This window comes from Telmatherina bonti (genome assembly GCF_933228915.1).
Source record: "Telmatherina bonti genome assembly, chromosome: 22".
Lineage (NCBI taxonomy): Eukaryota > Metazoa > Chordata > Actinopteri > Atheriniformes > Telmatherinidae > Telmatherina > Telmatherina bonti.
Genome location: NC_136631.1, coordinates 25,735,676 through 25,759,569, shown reverse-complemented (window position 1 = coordinate 25,759,569; position 23,894 = coordinate 25,735,676). Strand labels below are relative to the sequence as shown.

At 40.3% G+C, this 23,894-nt stretch overlaps 2 protein-coding genes across 2 annotated transcripts in view; both read right to left on the bottom strand.

The window, feature by feature from the left end:
- Positions 1-460: 460 nt before the first annotated feature.
- Positions 461-4,471, bottom strand: cdkn3 (cyclin dependent kinase inhibitor 3). Its single transcript, XM_079261887.1, has 8 exons — positions 4,459-4,471; positions 3,740-3,839; positions 3,589-3,644; positions 3,452-3,496; positions 3,011-3,233; positions 2,512-2,543; positions 2,283-2,386; positions 461-1,146 (listed from the first exon to the last, which is right to left on the bottom strand). Exons 2-8 carry the CDS (start codon positions 3,817-3,819, stop codon positions 1,057-1,059), a joined length of 630 nt encoding a protein of 209 aa, XP_079118013.1. The 5' UTR covers positions 3,820-3,839; positions 4,459-4,471; the 3' UTR covers positions 461-1,056.
- A 12,362-nt stretch (positions 4,472-16,833) lies between these two features.
- The window catches only part of sos2 (son of sevenless homolog 2), a 45,149-nt gene continuing 38,088 nt past the window's right edge, over positions 16,834-23,894 (bottom strand). The window contains exons 17-23 of the mRNA XM_079261882.1: positions 22,539-22,656; positions 22,259-22,431; positions 22,056-22,172; positions 21,374-21,632; positions 21,249-21,290; positions 21,035-21,135; positions 16,834-19,965 (exon numbers count right to left, since the gene is read on the bottom strand). Of these exons, the coding sequence (XP_079118008.1) occupies positions 19,465-19,965; positions 21,035-21,135; positions 21,249-21,290; positions 21,374-21,632; positions 22,056-22,172; positions 22,259-22,431; positions 22,539-22,656 (1,311 nt within the window). The 3' untranslated portion in view covers positions 16,834-19,464. The remainder of the gene's footprint in view (positions 19,966-21,034; positions 21,136-21,248; positions 21,291-21,373; positions 21,633-22,055; positions 22,173-22,258; positions 22,432-22,538; positions 22,657-23,894) is intronic.

Below are 23,894 nucleotides of genomic sequence, written 5' to 3'. Positions count from 1 at the left end.
AGGAAAAACAAAGGACTTCACATGAAAAAGTTATGCATTTAAAATAAAAAGTATGAACCAAAGTAAATCTCATTTAAAAACACACTGATTATCTCAAGCAGTCACATATCAGTGTTTGTCAAGCTGTTTTGAGCAAAGACACTTTTTTTTTTGCCCCTGAAAAATCACAAGACACACCACAAACCAAAATGATTTTTCTTTTTTTTTTTTTTTTAAAAAGTCCATATAAATATAAAGTCCATCTTGTCAAAGCCTCTTAAATAGAAATCAGATAAACACAAGAAGCTGGAATATTATCTTTCACTGGGGCCTGTTTGGATGAACACAGAGCTGCTTTTTAGACCAATTCGGTGAAATTGTGTAATTTCTCAGGGTACACCTGAAAATCTCTCACAGCACACTAGTGTAGTTGACCAGTGGTTGAAAAAGACTAACACATACAGATATACTGAGAGTGGGATAATCCTGACATCCAAAGAGCTTTACAAAGTTCTTCACAAAGCCTGGAGAGCTATTCCTTAAGATTACTTGCAGAATCTACACAAGAGTTTGTCTAAGAAAGTTCAGCCTGAGGAATGAAGATTGTCAGAAATAATATAGTCATGTACCCTCAAACTTTAATTCCATTTATGCTTGTGAGAGGCTTCTTCAGGTCCGCTGTAAGACTCAAAGATACAGATCATTCCTGCCAGCAGCCTCCGGAACAAGACCTCCTTTAGCTAATTATCTGCTACAATATTGAATTTCCCTTTGGGAATTAATCAAGTATTTTTCATTCATTCATTATTCTTATTTCCTGTTTTTCTGATAAGATGTAATGAGGGGTGAATCAAGACTTTTGTGGTGTAATGTACTAAATATTTTCTTTTTTTAGAAAAAGTTCTTGCGATGTGATAAAATGCAACATTTCAGCACAAAATCGTGAGGATTGAAGAAAGACGTTATATTATCCATTTAAAGTGCAGTTCTTCAAGCACACAAGAAGTAACACACAAGAAGAAAATAATCACAAACAGGTAAGCAAGTCTGAAGAGATCAATCAGTGATTGACCAGGATTACCGAGAGACAGAGCGCTCTGTGGAAGCCTCTTTGCTCTCTTTGTAGATGGCATATCTTTCCCGAAACTCGTGAAGGAAGTTATATTGCTGCAGAAAGGAAAGAAAATGCAGCAGTCAAACTAAAGCAGTGGGATTTTAAACAAACATGGTTTAAAGGAAGCATAAATACAGAAATGTAACATGCTTTGCAGAATATAAACTCAGTTGCGAAACATTTGCTGCATCATTACCGACATATAAACAATTATATTTGCTTTTAGTTTTTTCTTTTTGTCATTTACAAATTTAAACCCTGAATCTGTGTGTAACAAGTTTAAGGGTTGAATGCAAAGATCAGCGTTTCGTTATTCCTTCATCAGTTCTGCCTCCAATTCTATGTTCTTTCATTCTGACAGGACTGATGGCCTTTTTCCATTGGTATCAGCTTGTCTCAACTTAATTCACCTCGGCTTGGTTTGTAGGGTTTTCCACGAGGCTTTTGTACCCGTTTACCGGTACTTTTTGTGTAAAACCTCAGCCGAGGTTCTCAGTGAGCTGAGTCGGGTTGTGTGTGACGTTGCAAGACTGCATGCCGCTATTGGTCAGGGGTGCGGCCAATCAGAGGTCAGGGTCAGAGAGTGACATCACTGGAAAGGAAACTCCAACTCGCAAGTTGTTTACATAACTTGACAAGCAATGTCGCAACAAAAGTCTGTTCCGTGGCCAAACACTGAGGTGGAGACATTTCTTTTCTTGGTTGCTCAGGAAAGGATACAGAAGGAACTAGAACTAGACACGAATGAAAAAAAATCTATCAAGAGCTTTCCGACTTAATGACTACAGGTAGCTGTGTCGAGAGAAGCTGAAAAAGCTCAAAAGTGACTATCGGCAGGTCAAGGACCACAATGGTCGGATTGGATCAAACAGACAAGACTGAAAGGGGTTCCAACAAATGGACACAATTTATTGTCAGCGACCGGCAAACCACAGACCAAGTAGCAGATTTTCTTTTGGTCCTGTGTTGTTATAGAGCTTGTCATACACAACACTGATGTCACGGTGATTTCAAACAAACCCCGCCCATTTTAGACCTGGTACTAAATTGTAATGGAAAAGACCCAGGACCAAGCTGAGACGAGTTGCATAGTTGATACTCATGGAAAAGAAGCATTAAACTGATAGACAAGTCCCAGGTTTGCAGTACACAGGACAAAATTTAAAAAAAAGAGAGAGAGTAGCCTCACCTTCACAGTTTGTATCGCTCCTCCTCCTCTGAGCTCTCTGAGGATCTCCATTGCTTTATTGGCCGTCATTGTTAAAGAGAGCTGAAGCAGCAAACAGGCAGCGACTGAAGGGAGACAACAGCCAACAGGTTAAAGAGACCTCTTTAACTCATTAAATGAGAAGAGACTCATCTTAGCAATGCCATCAAGAACACAGGTATAAAAAAAATGTATAAAAAAATATACTTACTCAAAGCAGATCGCCCGAGGCCTCCGTAGCAGCTGAAGAGGAGATACAGGGAAGGAAAAAAATCTCATCAATTTTACGACTAAAGAGCAAATTGTTCTGTTATGTAAGCAGAGGTGTCCTGAGGATCGCTGAAAATAGAAGTCTTTGTGATGATATGCCATCTGGCACCGCTACCTATAAAGGAACGCCTGCATCTGTGGCTATTTTTAACCATATTTGGACCAGGGAGGAGTTTTTGATAGCAATGACCTTTTGATTCGCATGGTTAAACATCAGGTAGGTTGCGCACAAACTGCTTCCTCATGCTGCCTGGTGAGCAACTTTAATCAGCTCTCCTGGGAGTTCAAAGCTTCTCAGAGGCCTTTCAGCAGCCGCAGTAACAGCTTTGCTGACTTTACGTGTCCTGGTTTAATAAAAGGACACATAAACTTTTCTTTTACAAACTGATCTAATTTTTTTTCTGTTTATTTCTTCTTTTAGTTGTGATGATTTGACTCACTGGATTACTGTCCTCCTGCCACTGTCAAGGTTGAGCTGCAGCTCTTCCAGGATCTGGCAGCACTGCCCCAGCTCGGGAGCATCTCCGTCAAGAAAAGGCGTGTGGTGAACTGTGAAACCTCGCTGTCTGTAGACCTCCAGAAGGGAGGGAACTCTGTACTTGTTAAGTTCTCCTCTGGTACAGAAAACAAACACATCCTGCACTCCCTGGTTCTGGAGCTCATCTGTAAACAAGATGGGAAGTCAACACATACAAGAATACTGAACAGAACCTGCTTACAGAGTTTTACATACAAAATTGTGGTTTTTTTTTGTTCTTTTTTTAATTTATTTACAGCCTTTTTCTCAAATATTTTTGCAATACACACTGCAGAAGCCATTCAGATGTATGTCTTGGTTCTGATCAAAATCAGTGAGTATAGATTCATGCAGGTTGTCTTACCAACATCTCTTTGCAGACTCCGACGAACATCTTTGTATTTGCAGCCTAAATTAAAAAGAAAGTCAGAGAAAAGACCTGTTTTACATTTCGACAATTTTCATAAACACTTCAAAAATTTACAACTAATAACATTTTACCTGGTAATGCACAAATTCCAAGATTCTGTGAGCACTCAACTATGGACAGAGGCAACCTTAAAGCGAATTTTAAAAATGAAGTGAGTGCATTTTACAAACAGGGGAACATGCTTTTCAGTGGATGCAGACATTTAGGATTGGATTGTGTTACCAGGATATTTGGAAGGGAGTCAGCAGCTCTTCTTTCACTTCCTCATCTTCAGATGAAGAGTCAAATTCACTTGTTCTCATGTCTTCAGAACCCCAGACAACTGAGAAAGAAAAAATAGTTAAATCCGGGTTTGGGGGAAGAAAGAAACTATATTGTGAGTTTCAAGTACCATGAATGCTTTTCCCTTATATATACACTGTATGTATATATATATATATATATATATATATATATATATATATATATATATATATATATATATATATATATATATATATATGACAGAAAATTACATAAAGTACATTATTTCTATTAAATCTCCCCAGCACTACTGATTCAGCGTTCTGTGTGGAATGAAACTCTCGCGATATTTCATGTTATACATTGGTATTGGTTGAAACCACATACTTATGCTATATTCAATAGCATAATATCATGCAGAATTGACATTATGTATTGCAATTGCACACTAGATACTCAAGTAAACCCAGACGTGATCCATTTGACTTAAAATGTCCCGCAGAAAAACAACAAGACCAGCGAGATGTTGCGACTTCATGCTAACGTTAGCCGTAGTTTACACAAAATTAGACTAATTTAACCAACTCATTAGCATAAAAGGATAAACAAGAGCTGAATTTTTTTAAAGTAACATTTTAAGAGCTGCTTAATATTTTATAACTACACTATTTCCGCATAGTTTTCTCTGTATTCCTCACCACTCACGTTCTCCTCCTGTCGTCTGTTTTGACAGCGCAGCGATCAGCTGCTACAATTTGAAAAGGCTGTGAAGCCTCTAACCAATCAGATTCAAGGATTCCCTGCTAACCACGCCTATTAAAAAAAACAGCTTAACCAAGGTAGCGCTGAATTTACTCTACGGACTCATTAAGGCGTGCGGAGTGAAGAGGGAATACGGTGAAAAAAATTGGTCTAGAATATTTTAAATCTCGTCAAACGAGAAACAGTAAAGCGCTTTCTTACACCTGAAGTTAGGTGCAGTGGTTTTTCTTGCTCAAACATGTTTGAACATAACACAAAATATGTTAGGAAGTCACCTTATCTTACATTTTTCATTCAAGCTTTGTTTTTAACAGAAGTTAACTGCACAAATATATTATTATAGCATTAATATTTGAGCATTCATTTTAATTCTGGGATATTATGACAATTAATGTAATCTCTCCGAAATTTTATCGGAAATTTTATGTGCTTAATATGTTTAATTATTATCGGAGTCCAGTTTTTTTCTTGCATTATTTTCATACATTTCAGCATGTTAACTCTCCATATTGCAGACCTAATAATGATTAAAACAGCAGAACAATCTAAGCACAGACAGTAACTTGTGCATTTAAGCCACCATTCAGCGTACAGCAGCATCCTCGTGCTTCACATCTTGCTTCCTCACTGAGCGTCTTGCAGGACATCTGCTGTCGACACGAAGCCGCTCACACACACAAGCCTTACAACTCCGCAATCAACTCAAAACAAGGTTTATCACAGTGGAGAAACCCCAATCTTTTCACAGATTTCAGGAATATAACTGCGTTTTTATTCGAGAAGAGATAAAAAAAAAAAAAAAGGAAAAAAAAAAGAAAAGAAAAGAAAAGGAGCTTTAAGTTGGGTGAGTTATTTTTGTGCAAGTTGATGTTTTTTTCATTTGGCATTTTTATGTTGTTCCCTTATATTTCCTTGTGGAATTTTGGTGCTTTTATTGCCCCCACTGACATCATTATTAACATGTTTATTAGTCATATGAATGCAAACATGGTCATGTAATTTAAAATGATAAAAAATAATAATAATAATAATAATTTTAAAAAAAAAAGTAATAACAGTCTATTTTGTTTTTACCTCCTTTATGTATTTGGCATGTAAACTACAAAGCTTTGCATATTGCCCTTTCAGGTTTTTGTTGATCCCTGCCTCTCCTTCTGTTGGCAGACTTATAAGGAGGAATCTTGGCTCCTGCAGCCATTTCTCCTGCCGGGCTGAGCTCTTTGGCTGGCTTGCCACTTCCTTAGCAGAGGGGCTGCTGGCAGGGGCAACATCTGAGCAGGTACCACAGACAAGCAAGTACATTACAACCAAAAGTAACAGAATCAGGATTTTTAAACAAAGAAGCAAAGGCTTTGATGATTTAAAGCACGGACGGAGGGCAAAATGTGCAGGATTTCTCTGTGACTGCTGCAACAATCAGCTTATGTGCATTAATTGCTGTGTGTTTGCAAACTGGCTTGTTTGTGTGTCTCTGTGCACAGGTCATGAAGCCTCAAGAGGCAGAGCTTGTAGCTGAAATCTCCAAGGTATACGTCCCTCATCAACAAGTCTAGTTTTGTTAAATACTCAGAACACATCTAATTTATTGCTGTTGTTTTAAAGATCAGCTGCTGCTGCTGAATAAATCCCCTCTGATGCTGAACTCGGGACTAAAAAGCAGCTTTGATGACAGAAAAAAAAACATCTGTGCTGCCAGGATGTGCTTAATTGTTTTGTTTATTTTAACCTGTGATTTCCATTAGTTACAATGCATGGTCACGGAGCTGAAAACGGGCTTTACCAGCGCTCTGCTGGAGCTCAATCAGATCCAGCATGGAGACATACATCTGAGGGAAGAGCTGGAGGACAACAGGAGGAGCTGTCAGAAAAAAGCCCTTCGACTGGAAGCTCTGGTGGAGTCATTGAGGGTGAGACTGAAAATAACTCTAATTGCCACTTCTTCCTGATATTTCACTGCTGCGTCATGATGCCGAACTAGTTTTAGAGCATAAAAGGTGAATGTAGCTGTGATGCTTTGCCAACTTACAGGAAGAACTCGGTGTGATGAGGTGTCACATCACGCAGCTGTACAGCAGCAGACACAGCAGGCTTCAGCAGGATGGAAAAAGCTCGACATCCAAGCAGAGACGAAGGTAAAACCTCAATGACAGATAACAAACCAAAAGTCTGATATAACCTCAGAAGAAATTTTATTTCTTCCTCAAATGCATATGTTGCATGAAAATGATCAGCTCATCTCTGACATCTAAAAAAAAAAAAACAGTTGTGACATGTTCAGGATTTCTTTTAACATCAGTCTATGAAGATCTGGGATCCTCTGCTGAATCTTCAGGAGAGAAATTGTCCCTTTTTTTTTTTTATAAAGGATTTTGCCTGCTGAACCACCGAGGGGTTTCATTTGGCATCATTTGTATTTCACACTTAGCTGTTTTTAGTTGTTGTAAGATCTGGAAATGCATGGAGGCAAGTGCGGCATCTGGACTCTGCAGATGCAGTATTGGGGTAGGCCTAACATGCAAGTTGCAGTTTACCATGTCAGCAGTACACGTTGTTTCGGCTCTCTCTTTTAGCATCACTTACTTTTTCAGCCTTTAATTCTCCTGTCCAAACTTCTGAGCTGTTTTTAAGAAATTCAGAATGAGATGAGATTTAACATAGAAACAATGTGTTTTGTAGGTTTTTGTATGTCCAAATAATGTCACTAACTTAGGAAGGTACTTAGCTAAATGAAGAGAAGTGGTAGCCCATCACTCCTTTCAGATACAAAGGGTCAAGCAGCTTGTAAAATTGCATTACATTTAAAATGAGTCCTTAAATGCAGTTGGAAAAAACACTAAATGCTGTGTTTGAACTGTCTCCTGTAAGGAAGGATCTTCCAACGCACCAAAGAGTGTGTTACCAGGACACCAGAATCGTTTAAAGCTTAAAGTTAAGATTTTTGGTTCCATTCAAACAACAGAAAAAGATGATGTCTGCATCTGTCACTCTGAAGCATGGAGATGGAGGTGTGATGATGTGGGAATGCTTTGCTGTTAATACTAAAACTCACAGGCTGAAGACAGCCACGAAACCATGACAACCTACAAGCACGTTGCATCACATCTGGACTGCACTTGCTTGGATCATTTGTTTTTCTGAGGAGAAAATGTACAAAATCCCTGCTTTCAACTAGCATAAACATATTGGGGAACTTCTGTAAGACTGTTGATAAGAAACTTCCATAACGTCCACGAGGGAAGGCAGCATGGCAACACAAAATACTTTAAAGCTGGGATGTCAAAATTCTAGTCCTCGAGGGCCGGTATCCTGCAGATTTTTGTTGTTCCCCTTTACCAGGACATCTGATTCAAATCAAATGGATCCAGCAGCTTCTTGTCAACCTATTCAGTCATTTCAGTCAGGTGTGTTGGAGCATGGAGACAACAAAAACCTGCAGGATACCGACCCTCAAGGACTGGAGTTTGACACCTGAATATAAAATATAGGTATTTTGTGCTGGACTTGCTAAAGTGATCAGCTGTCAGCCTCTCTGCAAAGCAAACATTTTCTGACTTGGAGCACTGAGGTGCGTTTTAACACAATGACAAAGCAGAAAAACATCAACAATCATGTTAGAAATAGAACTGTTTGTGCTCATCAAGCTGGGGAAGGTTAAAAGGATGTTAGATCATTGAATATTATTTATTAATCGAAACATTCAAGACATTTTTCAGTCTTCTTAGAAGTGAAAATTACAGCAAGTTAATGCTAAGATCGGATCATGAATGAATCAGAAAAACAGAAAATAAATCCCAAAGATACAGCTCAGATTTCACAAGCCTCAGTTTTTATTTTAAATATTAAAGTTTATTAAGTACAATGTACAAAGGCTGAACAAGCATGGCTTGTTTGGAAGGATTGCAGAAGAAAAGGTTTTGTCTATGAAAGAAAATGTTAGCATGGCTTTGGTTTATAAAGCTACAGTTAAAAGAAGAAAAAAGACTTTGGACAGTCTGATGAAAACACCGTATATCAGCACAAACACGTCACACCAACTGTGCAGCACAGTGGTGGAGGGCTGATGATGGGGTTGCTTTGCAGCCACAGGACCTTGCAGTTAGCTTGTCTAAAACTGGAGTGTATCATGAGCACAGCAGTAAATCTACAACAGAATGATTGAAAAAAACAAAGGAAACAATGTGTAGCAATGATCCAGTCAAAGTCCAGACCTCAGCCTGACTGAAATGTTGCCCATACACAAACACAGAAACATCTCCATGAACTAAATCAATATCGAGACCTTTCAAAGTGGGCTGAAAGGTCAGTTCAACAAAATGAGAGGCCGATAAGATCACACAGAAAGTCATTCTTTCAACTTGCTGCCACACAAGGTGGTCCTATATACTACTGATTATCGGATGCATTTACTTTTTTACACATTACTTCTGGATTTTCCTTTAAAAGTAACGTATCATGTGTAAAATATCGCCAGTGTAATATATCATGCTGTCAATCTGAGGTTTATCTGTGTATATATGAGCTTATAAATAACCACATTATTCTATGTACAACACTCTGGATGTCTTCAGTTTTGCATTGTGTGATTTTAAGTTAAAGTTCTTGTACTTCTCTTAGCTCTGGCTAAATGTATCAGACATCATAATGTTAAGTGTGTTACATTTATTATAACAGAATAACATGTAAAACCTTCCGATGGGCATGTCCTCTGTTTGTTGTTGCCCCGCAGCGATCCAGCAGAGCCGATTGCTGAACAGAGTCCGGTCGATTGTCCGGCTGGTCCCCCTGCCTGTCTGTCCAGAGGAAAGCTGCTGCTTCACTGCTTCCTACAGGGTCTTAAAGCTGGGCTGAGCGAGGGCACAGGTCAGCTCACACTGTGACAGTGTTTAAACTCATCATGCTAAAGGAAAATAAACAAACACACTGCATACAATGATTCCTCTTCTTTAATCCATTTCAGATTATATCCTGAGTAAACCAATGGCTTGAACGAAAAGAAAAAAACCACAGGATAAGGTTCTTGTTTTTTTTTTGTTTTTTTTTTACAGATGCTCGACATCAGGTGGCGATGCAGCTCCTCCACTCCGAGTGGGAGTATGTGTCAACCTTAAACCAGCTGTATGACAAGTACAAGACGCCGCCTGCTCACCAGATGACAGTAGAGCCATAGTAAGTGGGATTGATCATGAACATTCAACACTGGAGTGACTGTCGGTCTGGTCACTCAGAGTCACAGAAGCTGTGAAAAAGCAGGATTTCTTTGCCTTCCAGCCAGACTTATGTGAAGTTTGTGGAGCAGCTTCTGCAGCGACACGTGCTCTTCAGAAACACCCTGCAGGAGCGCTTATCTGCTGAACACTGGAAATCATTAGTTGGAGATATCTTGGTGCAGCTTATTGGGCAAAATGATGTAAGTCCATGCCCCTTATTTCAGTTTTTACATTTTTACAGTCCATTATATTAAAGAAACATTCAAATTACTTTGATTTATTCTGATTTTGGGTTGTCCAGACAGCTTTCTCAGATATGTACCTCGGATACACGACTACTCTGGCATCATTCCTCTCACTGGAGTTTAACAGACTGAATCAGTCGGAGAAAAATAACAAAATGCAGGTATTTTCTGTGTAACATTGTTAACATTACTCATGAGATCGCATATGCAGATGGATGTCTTCTGTATGACCTTACAGAGTGGCCAGATGGAGAGGGAGGAAATGAAACTGCTGTCCTTGCTGTTGGCGCCGGTAGCTCGCATACACAGCTACCTGAGTCACATTCAGGTGGGTTAGCAGCCGCCGCAGCGCAAAGACCGCCGCCTTATTTTATTTGTGAATATAAATCCAGTTTTTAAAAACCAGTTCTGCAACACACTGGGAAAAGAAAAGTTACAACAAGGCTTTAAGGACTTTGTAACGTTGCCAATTTTTTCTATTAATCCTCTTCATACATGTTGGCCTAGAAAGCAAAAACAGTTAACAAATAAAATAAAAGTTGATAAGGAAAAATTTAAATTAATTTTGTGTTTTGTGAAATAAGAATCCAACGTTTATCTGAGGAGGTTCTTTTTGGAGATATTTGGATTATTTTAGGTCTGAATATGGAACCTGGCTAACAGCTGATGGTCTTTACACTTTATTTTTTGGGCGGCAGAATCTGCTGCAGTGGACGGGGAAAGATCATCCTGACTGCAGTCTCTTGCTGGGAACCGAGCGAGCGCTGAGGACCATTTTGTCTCGCTGTCATGTGACCCTGGAGGAGGACGTTCGATGGGAGGAAGAGGAAGGAGCAGGACAAAGGTGAAACAGCGCAGAACACCTCTTATTTCCTTCTGTGTGACCAGGGAATCAGAAATTGTGAAAATAAGATTAAATGAAAAGTGGAAATGCATAAAAAAGACTGGAATCAGCAGCTTTATACTTTAACACAGACTGAACAAACTCAGACAAGCTTTCTTCTTAATTTAAGTATAGTAGTTCTCCAGGTTTCTTGTATGAATTCTCAAAACTCTTCTTCTGACGTTGCTCTTGTTGCGTTCTCTGTCTAGATGATCCCGCCCTACTTCAGTACTGTTGTGGGTTCTGGGGAGGATTATTCCTTCCACCAGACCCGTTGTCAATGATTTTTACGTCATTTGGAATTTCTCTGCTTTTCTTACTCTTTCCTTGCCTCATTTCTGATCATGTTTCAGACAGCTAAAGGATCGTCTGTATTTCTGAGGTTCATAATTGTCTATTTTGACGAGGAACCTTCCAAACTGAGTGAAATGATCCAGAAGCTTTTATGCATGACAGGAGCTGTTTGAATTCTCTATAAAACATAGAAAAGGAGCTTCAGTGCTTCCTTTTTTATTTCCTTTTTGCAAAGGATAAACCAGAACGTGACGACTTTTCTAAACTGCAAAACATAAATAACAGAATATTATACATCTTTACATTTGACACACAGCCTGAGTTACATTTGATAAGACTGTATTAGATTAAGTTTCTTCACAACTTTCTGTAAATATTTAGGGTTTTGTGTAAGTGCAGTAGATTGTCATGGCAGAACAGTTGTCTTTGCCTACATTCTTCCAGATTATTACTTTCAACTTTCCTTAACACTGCATCATTTTCCAGCAAGGTCAAGCAAAAAGTCTCTCCATACTCTGAAGGATTTCCTTTTAAGATGCTGTTCGTTTACTGTAGTTTTCTTTTAAGAGCTACCACTTACGAAAACAATCAAAACCACTATCAGCTCAGAAACCAATTATGGATTCAGAATTTGTTCCAAAAAAGACAAAACATGAACTGAGCTGGACCTGTGGGTTCAAGAAATACCTTGTAAAGACTAATGGAAAATACAACATTACAGATAAGGGAATTAGTGTTTATGTTGTAAAGTGATCAACATTACATGTTGCATTTTATTAAATGAAGAAACTATGGGATTACAGGGGAGGCAACCAGGTTGTGTCGTGCACTGCTGCCCTTCAAATGTTCAATTTAGACCCAATTTAATGCTGAAGGGTGGTATTTTTGCTCAGAATGACATTATGACCTGTAGTACTTTAACTTTTTTATGTTATGCTTTAACCCACACAATAAAATTAATCTTTAATCTTGACAGCAGCTCTTGTGATGCTGAAGCCGGTGCATCTTCTGCAAATTGCTGCACGAGGAGCCAGCAGGCGAGAGAAGAGTCAAACACTGCTGCGCAAAGGTGAGTGTCTCCCTCTGCTGGCGTCAAAGAGTACTGCAGGCAGGAGAAAAATCTGGCCTTCAAGCAGAGATGAGAGACTACTTACGGGCAACAAAAGGTTCAAAGTTCTGGATATTTTTTGCTTATTAATCACTATTAAAAAAAAAAAACCAGGCAGCTGAGGATCTTTTCCACTTCAACTTGCAGAGATATGAAGATCACTCAGTTTCCTTTTCATGCCTCTCACAGAGATGCTCAGCGGCTGTTCACCTCACAAACGGGGTGGACGGCTGCCACTCGATGCGTCTGGAGTGCTGGTCCTGCAGCCCAGTGAGGAGGAAAGGCTGCAGGGAAGACCAGGTGACCCACAGCCAGCCGGTCCATGACTGTGGACATGCATACTGCTCCTTACTCAACCCCGACTCTGCAGCCTGGGGAGAAACCAGTGACTCCGGTCAGGGGACCTTCAGCCAGCCCACAGGGAAATGCACCAATGAGCTGGAGGCACCTCGTACAAGCCACAGCCTCGACGACTGCGAGACAGACCCCGATGACACTTCTGCCTTTGACTATTCCTCTGTCACCTCCTGCAGCCCTGATGGCACCCTGTGCAGGGAGATGGAGAGCAACAGCGGGGAGGATGAAGAGGACAGTCAGGTGCCGGTGCTGCTAAAGCCCTCGTATAGCCAACAGCAGCAGCCCAAAGAGGCACCGAGGGAGAGGACTGTGTGTCTGAGATGGCAGATTCCCAGATTAACTCCACATCCTCCTCTTAGGAACTACACAGGGCCGTATATGGATGGGCCGACACCATGTCTTGTTAGTTCCTTCAATAAGAGGTTAGTCAGCGTCAGGAAAGGATCGCCACCTCCGCATCCAAAGAGTGCCTTCAGGCCCATCTGGGACGATCCATCCAAGCAGGTACTGAAGAGTTTCTTGGTATTGGGGGGGCTGACAATGGCAACTCTTCACATCTGTTATAGATGACCTGGAATAAAATGGCACCACGAAAGTAGTCATCACTTTCTTTCATCCAGTTTGCAGAATTTGGCTTGTAGAATTTGGCAACTTCAAATGGAAAACATACGGTCCTTTATCGGTTCTCCAGCCACTTTTATTCCAGTTTTCTGTCTTGTGTTTTCCTGGGATTTTTGTTTATCTTCTTGTCATTTTAATCCAAATATCCTGTTGCACCAGGTTGATTCGGCTCCAGAAAAGGACAACAGACAAGGTTTCATACCCATTCAAGCTCCAGTAAGGCAAAACTTTCAGAATTTCAACCACAGCAGAGAAAATTTGAGGTAAGAGCATCTTGTTGTTACAGCATGAAAGCATCAGCTCTGCCTTGTACATATAATAGATATATGATCAGCGTGATTACTTTGCTCTCTTGCTTGTCTTGTCTCCATCACTTCAGGCCAGTTTTGGCTCAGCAGAGAGGGAACCATGTAGCTGAGAGCAGTGGAGGACTGTGGGACAGTGAAGACAGTGAAGGACCTTGCAGCACTGTTTGAATGCTCCCCAAAGGCATGATGGGAATTAGAAATAACTGATTAATATGGGCGTTTGGTGTTACATCAAAAGCTCATCTAAAGTTGGACTTTTGTTATGGAGGAGTCATCTTACATGGCACAGCAGCCACTGAGTCCATGTATAATTGGATTATAAGTCAGATATAAACTGGCAGACATAAAAAAGACAAATGTTCATGCAGCATTAAACACATTAATTTCAACAAAAAATAAAATACTATGGAGGACTGAAATACTATTATTTAGATATATTTAGAAATGTTTAATTAAATTGACAAAAAAGTAATTACATATTGCATTTCTGTGGGTAATAAACAATTATTTATTTCTGCATTTATTTATTTCTACAAATGCAGTGAAAGATCCTTATTACCATGAAGAAAAGTAGTACAAAAAAAAAAGTGTATATATATATATATATATATATATATATATATATACACACACACACACACACACACACACACACACACACACATACATTATATATATATGCAATTTGCTATTTGCAATTTGCAGTACTATTTCATATAGTCATTTTGGTCCAACATAGTATGAAAATTAGCGTCTTTTTTTTCAATTTCTAAAAAAACTTTCATTTTAAGACACTTTTTAACTAAAGCTAAGACCGTACAAGAATCTGAATAACTAGCAAAATAAATAAACAAAAACAAAATTGTGTTGATATGATTAAAATTATATTTAAGTTTGATATAAATAGTTATAACTTTAGAAAATAAGATCCATTAGCATGCAACTAGCTTAACACGAAGCTAAAGCTAGCCAGTTAGCGCTTTGATCTGTTTTTAGTTTTATTAAGTACTACTAATAAAGTTCACAATGAGACCAAGCTAAAGACGGATATGGTATCATTTAGAAAACATGTCAGCAGATTAAAATTATTTTAGGCACTTTCTTTTTGACACCTTCATGTCAGCTATTTCATAGCAACCACATAAACACAAACTGGTTAATGTGTTGCACCAGTATAAGCAACACAGGTGCATCTCCCAGTGGAGCGGCATAATGCACTGCTGTGCTGAATGTTATATCAAATAAAAGCGTTTTAACCTAAAGAATAAAGAATTTTGCTCTGATTTTCTATCATGTGCCAAATTATAAACAGGAGAAAACAGAATACTTTGAACATAAAACTGAGGATCAGCAACAGTGAAGAAAGCAGCACACATCTACACGGCAATGGATGGAGCTTAAATGTGATTTTTAGCTTAAAGCAAAAGAAATTAAATGCCAGTGAAGTTCTATTGTGGCGTAACATTTAAGACAAATTATTGTGGCTACTTTTATCACTTTTTGCCCTAATAAAAAAAATATAACGTGGTTATTTTAAGCAGTTTCTAATGAACCTTGTAAAAATGCTTCACTTTAATGTTGAAAAAAGGTCAAAATGCAAAATTCTGTTTCCAGAGCAGGAGAGTAATGTTTAAAGAGAGATGTTTTAGGTAACTTTTTCAAAGATGCAATGAACCGTGGTGGCTACAACTTGACTGCTGCTGACTCAACGCCTCCCACAAGTAAGTTTTATTAGCAAATTTAATTTAGGATGCCTGATAGAAATGCCACACAAATATTTGTAATTATTTTTATATATCAGAACAAATAATTTTCAAGTTTCTGTTTTAATCATGACTTTTTGATCACACACTCACTAGCCACTTTATCAGGTCCAGCTCACTGGGACCAGGTTGGATCCAGTTTACCTCAGAAATGCTTTATTTCTTGGTGAGATTCAACAAGATGTTGGAAACATTGCTGAGAGATTCTGCTCCACAGTGAAAGAAAGCCGATTCAGATGATGTGAGCTTTGTGCATCATCCTGCTACAAGTTTCCATCAGAAGATGCTACACTGTGCTCATAAAGAGGTGGAGATGGTCAGCAGCAACACTCAGGTAGGGTGTGCTGGTTAAACCATGTCATGATAGTACCAAGAGATCCAAGATGTGCCAGTAACATCCGATACCATTCCACCACCAGTAGCCTGAACTATTGATACGAGGCAAGATGGATCCATGTTGTCATGATGTTTCCAGCAGATTCTGACCGTACCATGTGAATGTGGAGCTGAAACAGGCTCGTCAGACCAGCAACATTTTTCCGTCTTCTCTTGTTCAGTAGTTTTGTTGAATCTGTGTGAATTGTAGCCTCAGTTTCCTGTTCTTGGTTGACAGCTCCCAGTGTGATCTGTTCCTGTAGCCCAACTGGTTCAGACGTGTGTTTAGAGTCTGCCTATTCTCCTCTGACAATACCACGGCATTTAGGTCCAGTCAACTGTTATTCACTGTATTTTCTCATTTTTGTAGGATCCAGGCAGACGGTTGTGAATGAAAATCCCATTAGTTAATGGTTGTTGGTGCCAGACGACACATTAGAAGTTACTGGTACTTTAATCATCTTTCTTCATTCAGTCTCAGTTTGAACTTCAGCAAGTCGTTTTGACCACGTCTATATGACTAAAAGCATCGACCTGTTGCCGTCTGACTGGATAATTAGCCATTTATGTTAAAGGTGGAGTATGTAAGATTTTCATTATTTTCAAAAATAAATTAACTAATAAAATAACTACAATCACAATTTAGTTTTTTGAACATGTAGGTTCCAGTCTGTCCAAATTTGATGTGTTATTAAATTACAAGTTTAATTAATTACAAATGACAGAAAGCACTTTTTTTTTACTGGTAGGCAAACATTTAAGAAGGGTCTGTGTCATTAATTAAACTTGTAATTTAATAACATCAAATATGGACAGACTGGAACCTACATGTTTAACAAAACTATCTAATTATGATTGTAGTTATTTTTTTTAGGAAATTTATTTTGAAAACATTGAAAATCTTACATACTCCACCTTTAAGTAATTGAACAGGTGTACCTAATAAAAGTGGCAGTGAGTGTATAAAAAACTATTAAAAAAAAAATTTAAAAAAAGCTTGCCGCAGCTTCCTTTAAACACACTCTGAGAAAACAACTAAACTTTTCCTTTAAACAAGTCTTTAACCTACTTAACTCACAACTAAAAGCTTGCAGTTTATAACCAGCTGCATTTGTATTTACAGAAAAAAAGGAAGAAATGAGGAGTTCAGTACAAAATAAGACTGGGTGATTTATTAATCTCATCAAGACCATTAATACAAAGCAGTTAAAAGGCCACATACCAAACAAACCGACTGCTGGATCAAGATGTTACAGTGCCACCAAGAGGAAAACCAATCCGTTACTCTGTCAGAGATGAGGTTTAAAAAAAAAAAATATTAACACAAACCCAAAAAAACCAAGATTAACTCCATCAATACCGACATGGAAAACTTAGGAAATGGACAGAACATGAGGTGAAACAGTGAAGTGCCCCTTTCATCCCTAGTTTGATCAAAATCCACCACCACTGGCGGAGGATGCCTCTGCCAATAAGAGCAAAGGAAAGCCGCGAAAGGGTGCAAAGAGGGGGTAAAAACAAACAAACAAAGAAACCCAAAAAACCTCTGCTTGTGGTGGTCTGACACCTTTGAGTGTTCGTGTGGTTTACAAACATCAGAACCAGCAACGGGCGGTAAAAGTGAGGTGGTAGACTCGTGTTTTTCTGCCCTGATCCGTGTAGAGAGCGGGTTCGACAGCTGCACAGGGATCACTGCATTTACAAACATACCTGTAACAACTGCGGCTCTAAAACAGTACAGCCTAAAGTGCACAAAGTGTGTTTCTCAGAAAAACATCCAATTCTTCACTATGCTCCAAAACCTGCAACTGAATATATGTCTGTCTATATTCCACTGCAACTTTAATACAGCTCCAACCTCTGTTTAACAAGTGTAGGCGTTAAAAAGTCTTTGAAAAGGAGAAAAAGGCCATTAGTAGGATGTACAAAGTGAAGCACATGTCTAAGTGCTTGGCATATTGAAGTGGAATTTTTTTTTTCCATTGCTCTAAAACACCTAAAGGGGCAGGGAAGGAAAAAAAAAAAAGGCTTTCCTCAGTTAATACTCCCAGTGTTGCAACTGGATATTGTCTGTAAGTAAGTTAGTGGGAGCGAACTGTTTTTTCTCATTTCATCTAGTCTTTTATTATTATTTTATAGCCGACTGCAGCAGCACTGGATTAATAGGAAACATATGACTGAACAGAGGTGGATGAGGGTACAATAAGACGGAAAAAAAAAGTCACTTTATACAAATTAGTTAGTGTATACATGTTATGTATACACAGTATGCACAAACATGTACAATTTCATAGTGTAAGCTTTGTTCTAAACATTACATAGGCAACTTTATTTTTAAGCATTTTAGACACCATTTGCTTATTTCTGTAAAGTAGAAAACAAAATAAAAAGGCACATCAGAGCATGATGCATGGATTATTTCAGTCTTTTCAAAGAAAAAAAAAAAGTCTCAAGCTGGGAAAAAAAGAGAGAGAAAGATGAAGAGGAAATAAATTGGGTTAGAAAGTTCCTCTTTTTCATGGGTTTTAAGTGTAAGGAGCAGCCACTGAGGGAGGGGGGTGGGGGGGGAGGCTGACCCAGCTTTGGTGGGAGAATGCGTGCTTCCAGTGCAAAGTTTAAATACAAATGACGAAGAGTTGGCCACGCAGGCGAAGAGGGGAGGGGAGGTTTTGGAGAAGAGCACAGTGTCAGACAGCAGCGCGTCCGTAAAGGAATCGGTTAAGACATCAGCTTTGAAAGTGAGAGTCCTCTTCTCCGCCCTGCTTCCTGGTGCCTTTCCACGTCGTAGCTCTGCCATGCACTGCACACGTTTCTCTTTTTTCCTCCTCTCTTTTAAATAAGTCTAATCAAAAAACCTCTGCCTAAAAGTCGATGTGCAAACGGAGTGTTCTTGGCTTTTGTTCCCATCTGGGCCGATAGGACTGGAGCCTGGGCTCAGAGGTCATCGCTGTTGTTGTTTGTTGTTTTTTTTTTTCATTTCATCTTTTTTTTTTTTTTTTTTTTTTAAACAAAAGGCAACATTTTGTGGCTGTGAGAGGCTTCAGACAAAACAAATCAAAAGAAACAGAAACAAAACAAAAACAGTCGAGATAGTTTGACTTGCTACTTTACAGTCACAGTGTACAGCTGAAATACAAGGTGGGGGATTCAGTGTCGCATCCTTTTCTGGGTTATTTTAGTGTCACATTTGCTTGAAAACAGAAAATCCCTTATCCCCCTGCATAAAATAAGACTTTGGCAACTGTTTGTCTTCACTTGGTAGGAAAAGCAAACCAGTCCACTGCTTGCCCCCACCATGGTGGGACCACGTCGGAGCTGGTCGTAGAGGAGAAAGGTCGTGGAAAAAGGGAAAAAAACAAAAAAAACAAAACTGAGCTGCAGCAGAAATACAGATAACGTCAATGCCCAAAAGAAACAAAGCACAGTTGAGGCTACAAAGTCCAAGCCCACCCTCTTTAGCCTCCCTTCACTCACCCCTCACTGGAATAGAGCGCCACAGGGGGGTGAGAGCTTTTATCAGAGGCAGGTGGTCCCACTCCTCGCACACACAAACGCTACTTGTTGTTTATTAGCTGGCACACCGGTGTGGGGTTTTCTCATTGGCACAGAGGGTTCGAGAAGGAGGCGGAGCTACTGATCTCCTGAGAGGCATAGCAAGCATGGTGGTGGATGCATGTGTGTGGGGGGGGGGGGGGTTTGAGTGTGTTGTTTGTTCAGATCAGTAGCTTTGAGTCAACTGTGTTGTAGTTTGCATTTTGGTGGTTAAAGAAATGAAGCCGACTCACTGGCTGCTGTCGGTGTTCTCCACCAATGAGAGGCCTTGTAGCGGCGGCTGTAACACCTCCCTTTTATACGTCTTTGGTGGGAGTTTAGGGAGCTGTGGGCTGGAGTTTTGTCGTGGGGGCACAGGTGGAGCGGTGATGGGAAATGAGCAGAGGCTGTTGTGGCTGGCGCTGAGCGGGCAGCTCCGCCTGGGGATGCGAGGGGACGGCGTGCTGGGCGGGGTGTTGGGCGAGCTGGGGGAGCTGCCGAAGTCCCAGTGGTATCGACCCACGGGCGAAGGCTGCATGTTGAGGGGGTAGTTGATGAAGATTTCCGGGGGTCGCTGGGGAACCGGAGGAGGTGTTTCGGGGAGAGGGTCCCGAGGCGGTGGAGGTGGAGGGCTGGGGAGGGGTCCATCAAGGGGAGGGCTGTTGTAGATCAGAGGTCGGGGCTGGTTCCTTGGCAGAGATGGAGGCACGCGGGGAGGGATGGCTGGAGGGTCGTCTGACCTGGAGCTCAGCTGATAGACACACACACACACACACATTTTATTCCTTTTTATTTTGGAAACATGGTTTTGTTTCACTTCTATCTTCCTCTTCTTAACAACAACAAGAAACAAGAGTTCATGATGCTGTCAGGATCAACCCAGATTCAGCTAATCCTCATGAATCCTGCAATTTTGTCCAGTTGCTGCAGCTTTACTGCAACTATCGTCAATTCTCTGTGTTTCTCGATACTTTTCTTTATTCAAGCAGAAAGTTGCCATTTAAACACCATTCTGCTCAATGATAAAATACATTCACATGGTACTTGTGTCAATTTTTAATGAATTAAGTATATTTCTGGTGCTACTGCAAGAAAAACAAGCAAACAAAAAAAGTTTTTATGACACTAATTCCACCAGAGTGACATTTTAGTTGCATTTTAGGTCTCAAATGGAAATTCTGGACATCAGTATGAAACTAATGAGGAATCACAAAAAGACAGCAGACTATTTTAAGGGGCTTTAAAGACACACTACATAACTTTTTGACCTTAAAACTCCGTGTCCCGGACTTGTTCGATGACACGGTGACATCTGTCATGTTTATTTCTAGAGCTGTTACCACCCAACAGCGTCCCGGGTGCAGAGAAACTGACGCTATACGACGTTTACATCCGGGATGTGACGTGACGTTTCGCAGTAAAATAAAGAACTGTCTGTTTTTGAACACGCAACGTCGCTGATTCAGCAAAGAAACGCAAGAAGATTACAGGAAATGAAAGGGACAAAACAAAGAGTCGTCGTCAGATCGTCTTCTGCTGCCTGGAGAGACGGTTAACAGTTCAGGTACGACGCAAGATGGACGCTGAATTAGCCATCAATAGGGAGCTAAAAAATTAAAGCCTCTCGACTCCTTATTGAAGAGTCCTGATTGATAAAACTTGTGTTTTTCTGCGCGGGAAACGCAGCACACGTCAACAGGAAAATCTGGTTTCAAGCAAAGATTTCTGATCTCGGTTGCAAAGATCATTTCTAGAACATTTATTTGCTTGCAAGCAGAATTTGTCAACTCAAGAGTGTGATGAGGTTTGTCTTCTCTTACTTTCTCTTCGGACATGGCGTCTTTCCGTCGAGGAGGCAAAGGAGGCGGCTTCTGCTCATCTCCAAGCTGGTGCAGGCTGCCACAAGACACAGACTGGAACTCTGTGGAAGAAACACAACAGAGGGAAATAAGTAAAAGGATGGTGGGGGGGAAGTGCATCGCTACACCTGCTTTTTCCAGAATAATGTGCAATGGGAGAGAAATCCATACTCACTTGGAGGCGGGAGGAGAACTGGAACAAATATTGAGCTACTGCCTGTAAAATTCAAACACAAAGACAATTATTTCCCATGATGCACCTCGAGCCATCTCTATCCGCTCCGCTTGACTTTAACTCACCGCCGTAGGAGCTGCTGAGGTCGTGCTCCACAAACACTGAGCTGAGGTCAGAGGAGGCCGACTGTGGAGGCGTGGGCGTGTTGGGAGAGGTCGGCACCGAGGCCGACGCCAGCGTGTCCAGCTCGGTCTCGGCGATGCTGCGGAAGGTGATCTTATGCGGGGGCTCCCGCTCCAGAGGGACGGGGTGGCCCTTGGGGGTGTTAGATGTTCGAACGGGTCGGATCCCAGGGGATTTCAGGGGGTACGCGGTTTTCCTGGGCTGCACAAGCAGTGCAGAGGAAGTGATTAAAACAGAAGAGATGATAGAATTATTCTGAGTGCGATGCTGGATTAAAGATGCTCTTTCTGAACAGATATTTAGCATTTTTTTCCCCACTTAATATTAAACACAAAAATCCACAAAAGTCTGTCTTCATTCTGACGATTAAAAGTGCAATAAATCCTTCCCCAAAACTGTCCTAAATATTTACAGCTATGGATTAATTGAGGTGTAAAGATCAGATCAGAACATCTAAACGCGGTCAGACGAGCATGAAAGCTTTTCAGTCTGGATTCGGTGGTTTCAGCTCTCAACTCCACATGCACAACGGCAAGCAAACGCTCTCAGCTCAGGGCGAAGCGTTCCACATCGATGACGAGTTTTTATTTCCACACTTTTATGATTAAAACAGAAACAACTTACAAATCGAGGAGCCTGCTTGCAGTTCCGTGGCTCAATTTCCAGAGACATTTTGAACAAGTAGTCGGTGAACTCCTTCTCGGACATGCCTGCCATTGGGTTCAGGTTCTCGAAGAACCTCTGTGTGACCAAGAAAAGACAGATTTTAAGTTTCACATATTTAATAAGATCATTTTGAAATGATCAATCGAAACAGGAGCTCTCACCCTGATGTCTTGCTCCACCTTCAGACAGTACGGCTGGTTCTGATACTGCTGGATCTCTCCTGTTATTTCGGCCACTTTCCTCCGCTTGCTGAAGTTGATCAAATCCTTGCCGTGGCGTCTGAGGAAGTCAGGGTTGCCCTCCTCTGTCTTCAGGATGTTGGTTAAATAGATACCTAAGCAAGGAAAAAAAAAAAAAAAAAAGGATGTTCAATCAAATATACGGTAAGTAAATGATTTATGAGGAGAATCGCCACATGTGACAACGTTATACTGGACTGACCAAAGAAAGGCACACAGGGTGGGTTTATTGACTTGAGTTTTGCCAAGTATTTCTTAAAATGGTCCTGGCTCAGCTCCACAGCTTCTTCTAAGATTTTCTTTTTTCTCTCTGGTATTGCCTGCAGGGGATGACAGAAAAAAAACCACATTTAAATTAAACAAGGTCACAAAATAAATTAGTAACAAGAATGTTTTCTGGCTGGGACGCTCAGCGATGGACCCCAAACCGCGTTTGTCAACAATGAGTCACAAAGACATCATTCAGTAGCTAAATAAACCAAGTTGTGTTAATGTCATTTTGTTGGAGCCAGAAATAACTTTAAGTGGAATTAAAAAGCAGCGAGTGTGTGTGTGTGTGTGTGTGTGTGTGTGTGTGTGTGTGTGTGAAATCACACAACTAAAATGTACAATACATTTAGAAGTTAGATGAACATTTAGCTCTAACTTTCAGGCCCGTGCAAATTTATGTCTTTATTTGTTATCAAGAAAACCTCAAAGGGATGCAGCGATTTACTGAAACGTGCAACAGAAATGGAAGAACCATGTATGAGTTTGTACAACCCTCTCAGAAAAGCTTTCCTGTAACTTCAGTAGTTTTTAGGAATATTTTATTTCATTGAAGGAAATTTCAAAGCTCTTCTTAGGATGTTTTCTGCTTTTGTTCTGCTTCTCGGTCAACAACGTCCCACATTCAGGCTCTGTTCGCAGGACAACACAGAGACAGTAAAAAGCACACGTTTCGGCCTCTCGTTTCCATGGTGATCGAGTTTTGGGTGGACGAAACAAAGCGGCTGAATGGAGGAATTTTCTTAAAGCACAAGTCGAATCCCGTCCATATAAACAAGAACAACGGTCACATCATCAGGCCATGTTTACATCCGCGAACATCGAAACAACAAGGGTTCATCCTCATATTCTGTTTGTGCCGCTGATAAAATCTTAAACAGATTTGATCTTTTACAATAAAACTTGATGTTTTCTTACAATTTGCTGCAAGCGAAGACAGACAGAATACACGTGCTGAATAACCAGCACACCCCCCTGTGGCAGCCTCACTGTTTATGTTTTCTGTCTGTACGGAGGTCGCTTTCATACCGCTGTTGTACAAATACAAATACTTTCTAATACGCAAACTGAAAACTATTTTTTGTCCTGAGAGTTTTGCATCAACATTTCAGTAATTTGTGGAATATTAATCCATGATGAGGTTTAAAAATATGTGACCTCAGATGAGCAGCCAAGTGGTCACTCCAGATTCTCACTAGGACTGTGTGCGTGTGTGTGTGTGTGTGTTGGCCCAACGATGTGCCCTGTCTCCCGCCTGCTAATCGCTGAGATTGGCTCCAGCTTCCAAGCA

Excerpts from the sequence above, each read along its gene's own strand:
- cdkn3 (XM_079261887.1), bottom strand. The coding sequence starts at position 3,819 with ATGAGAACAAGTGAATTTGACTCTTCATCTGAAGATGAGGAAGTGAAA. Across the intron at positions 3,645-3,739 it reads ACTCCCTTCCAAATATCCTG|GTTGCCTCTGTCCATAGTTG; the intron begins GTAACACAATCC and ends ATTCGCTTTAAG. Across the intron at positions 2,387-2,511 it reads CCTCGGGCGATCTGCTTTGA|TCGCTGCCTGTTTGCTGCTT; the intron begins GTAAGTATATTT and ends GTCTCCCTTCAG.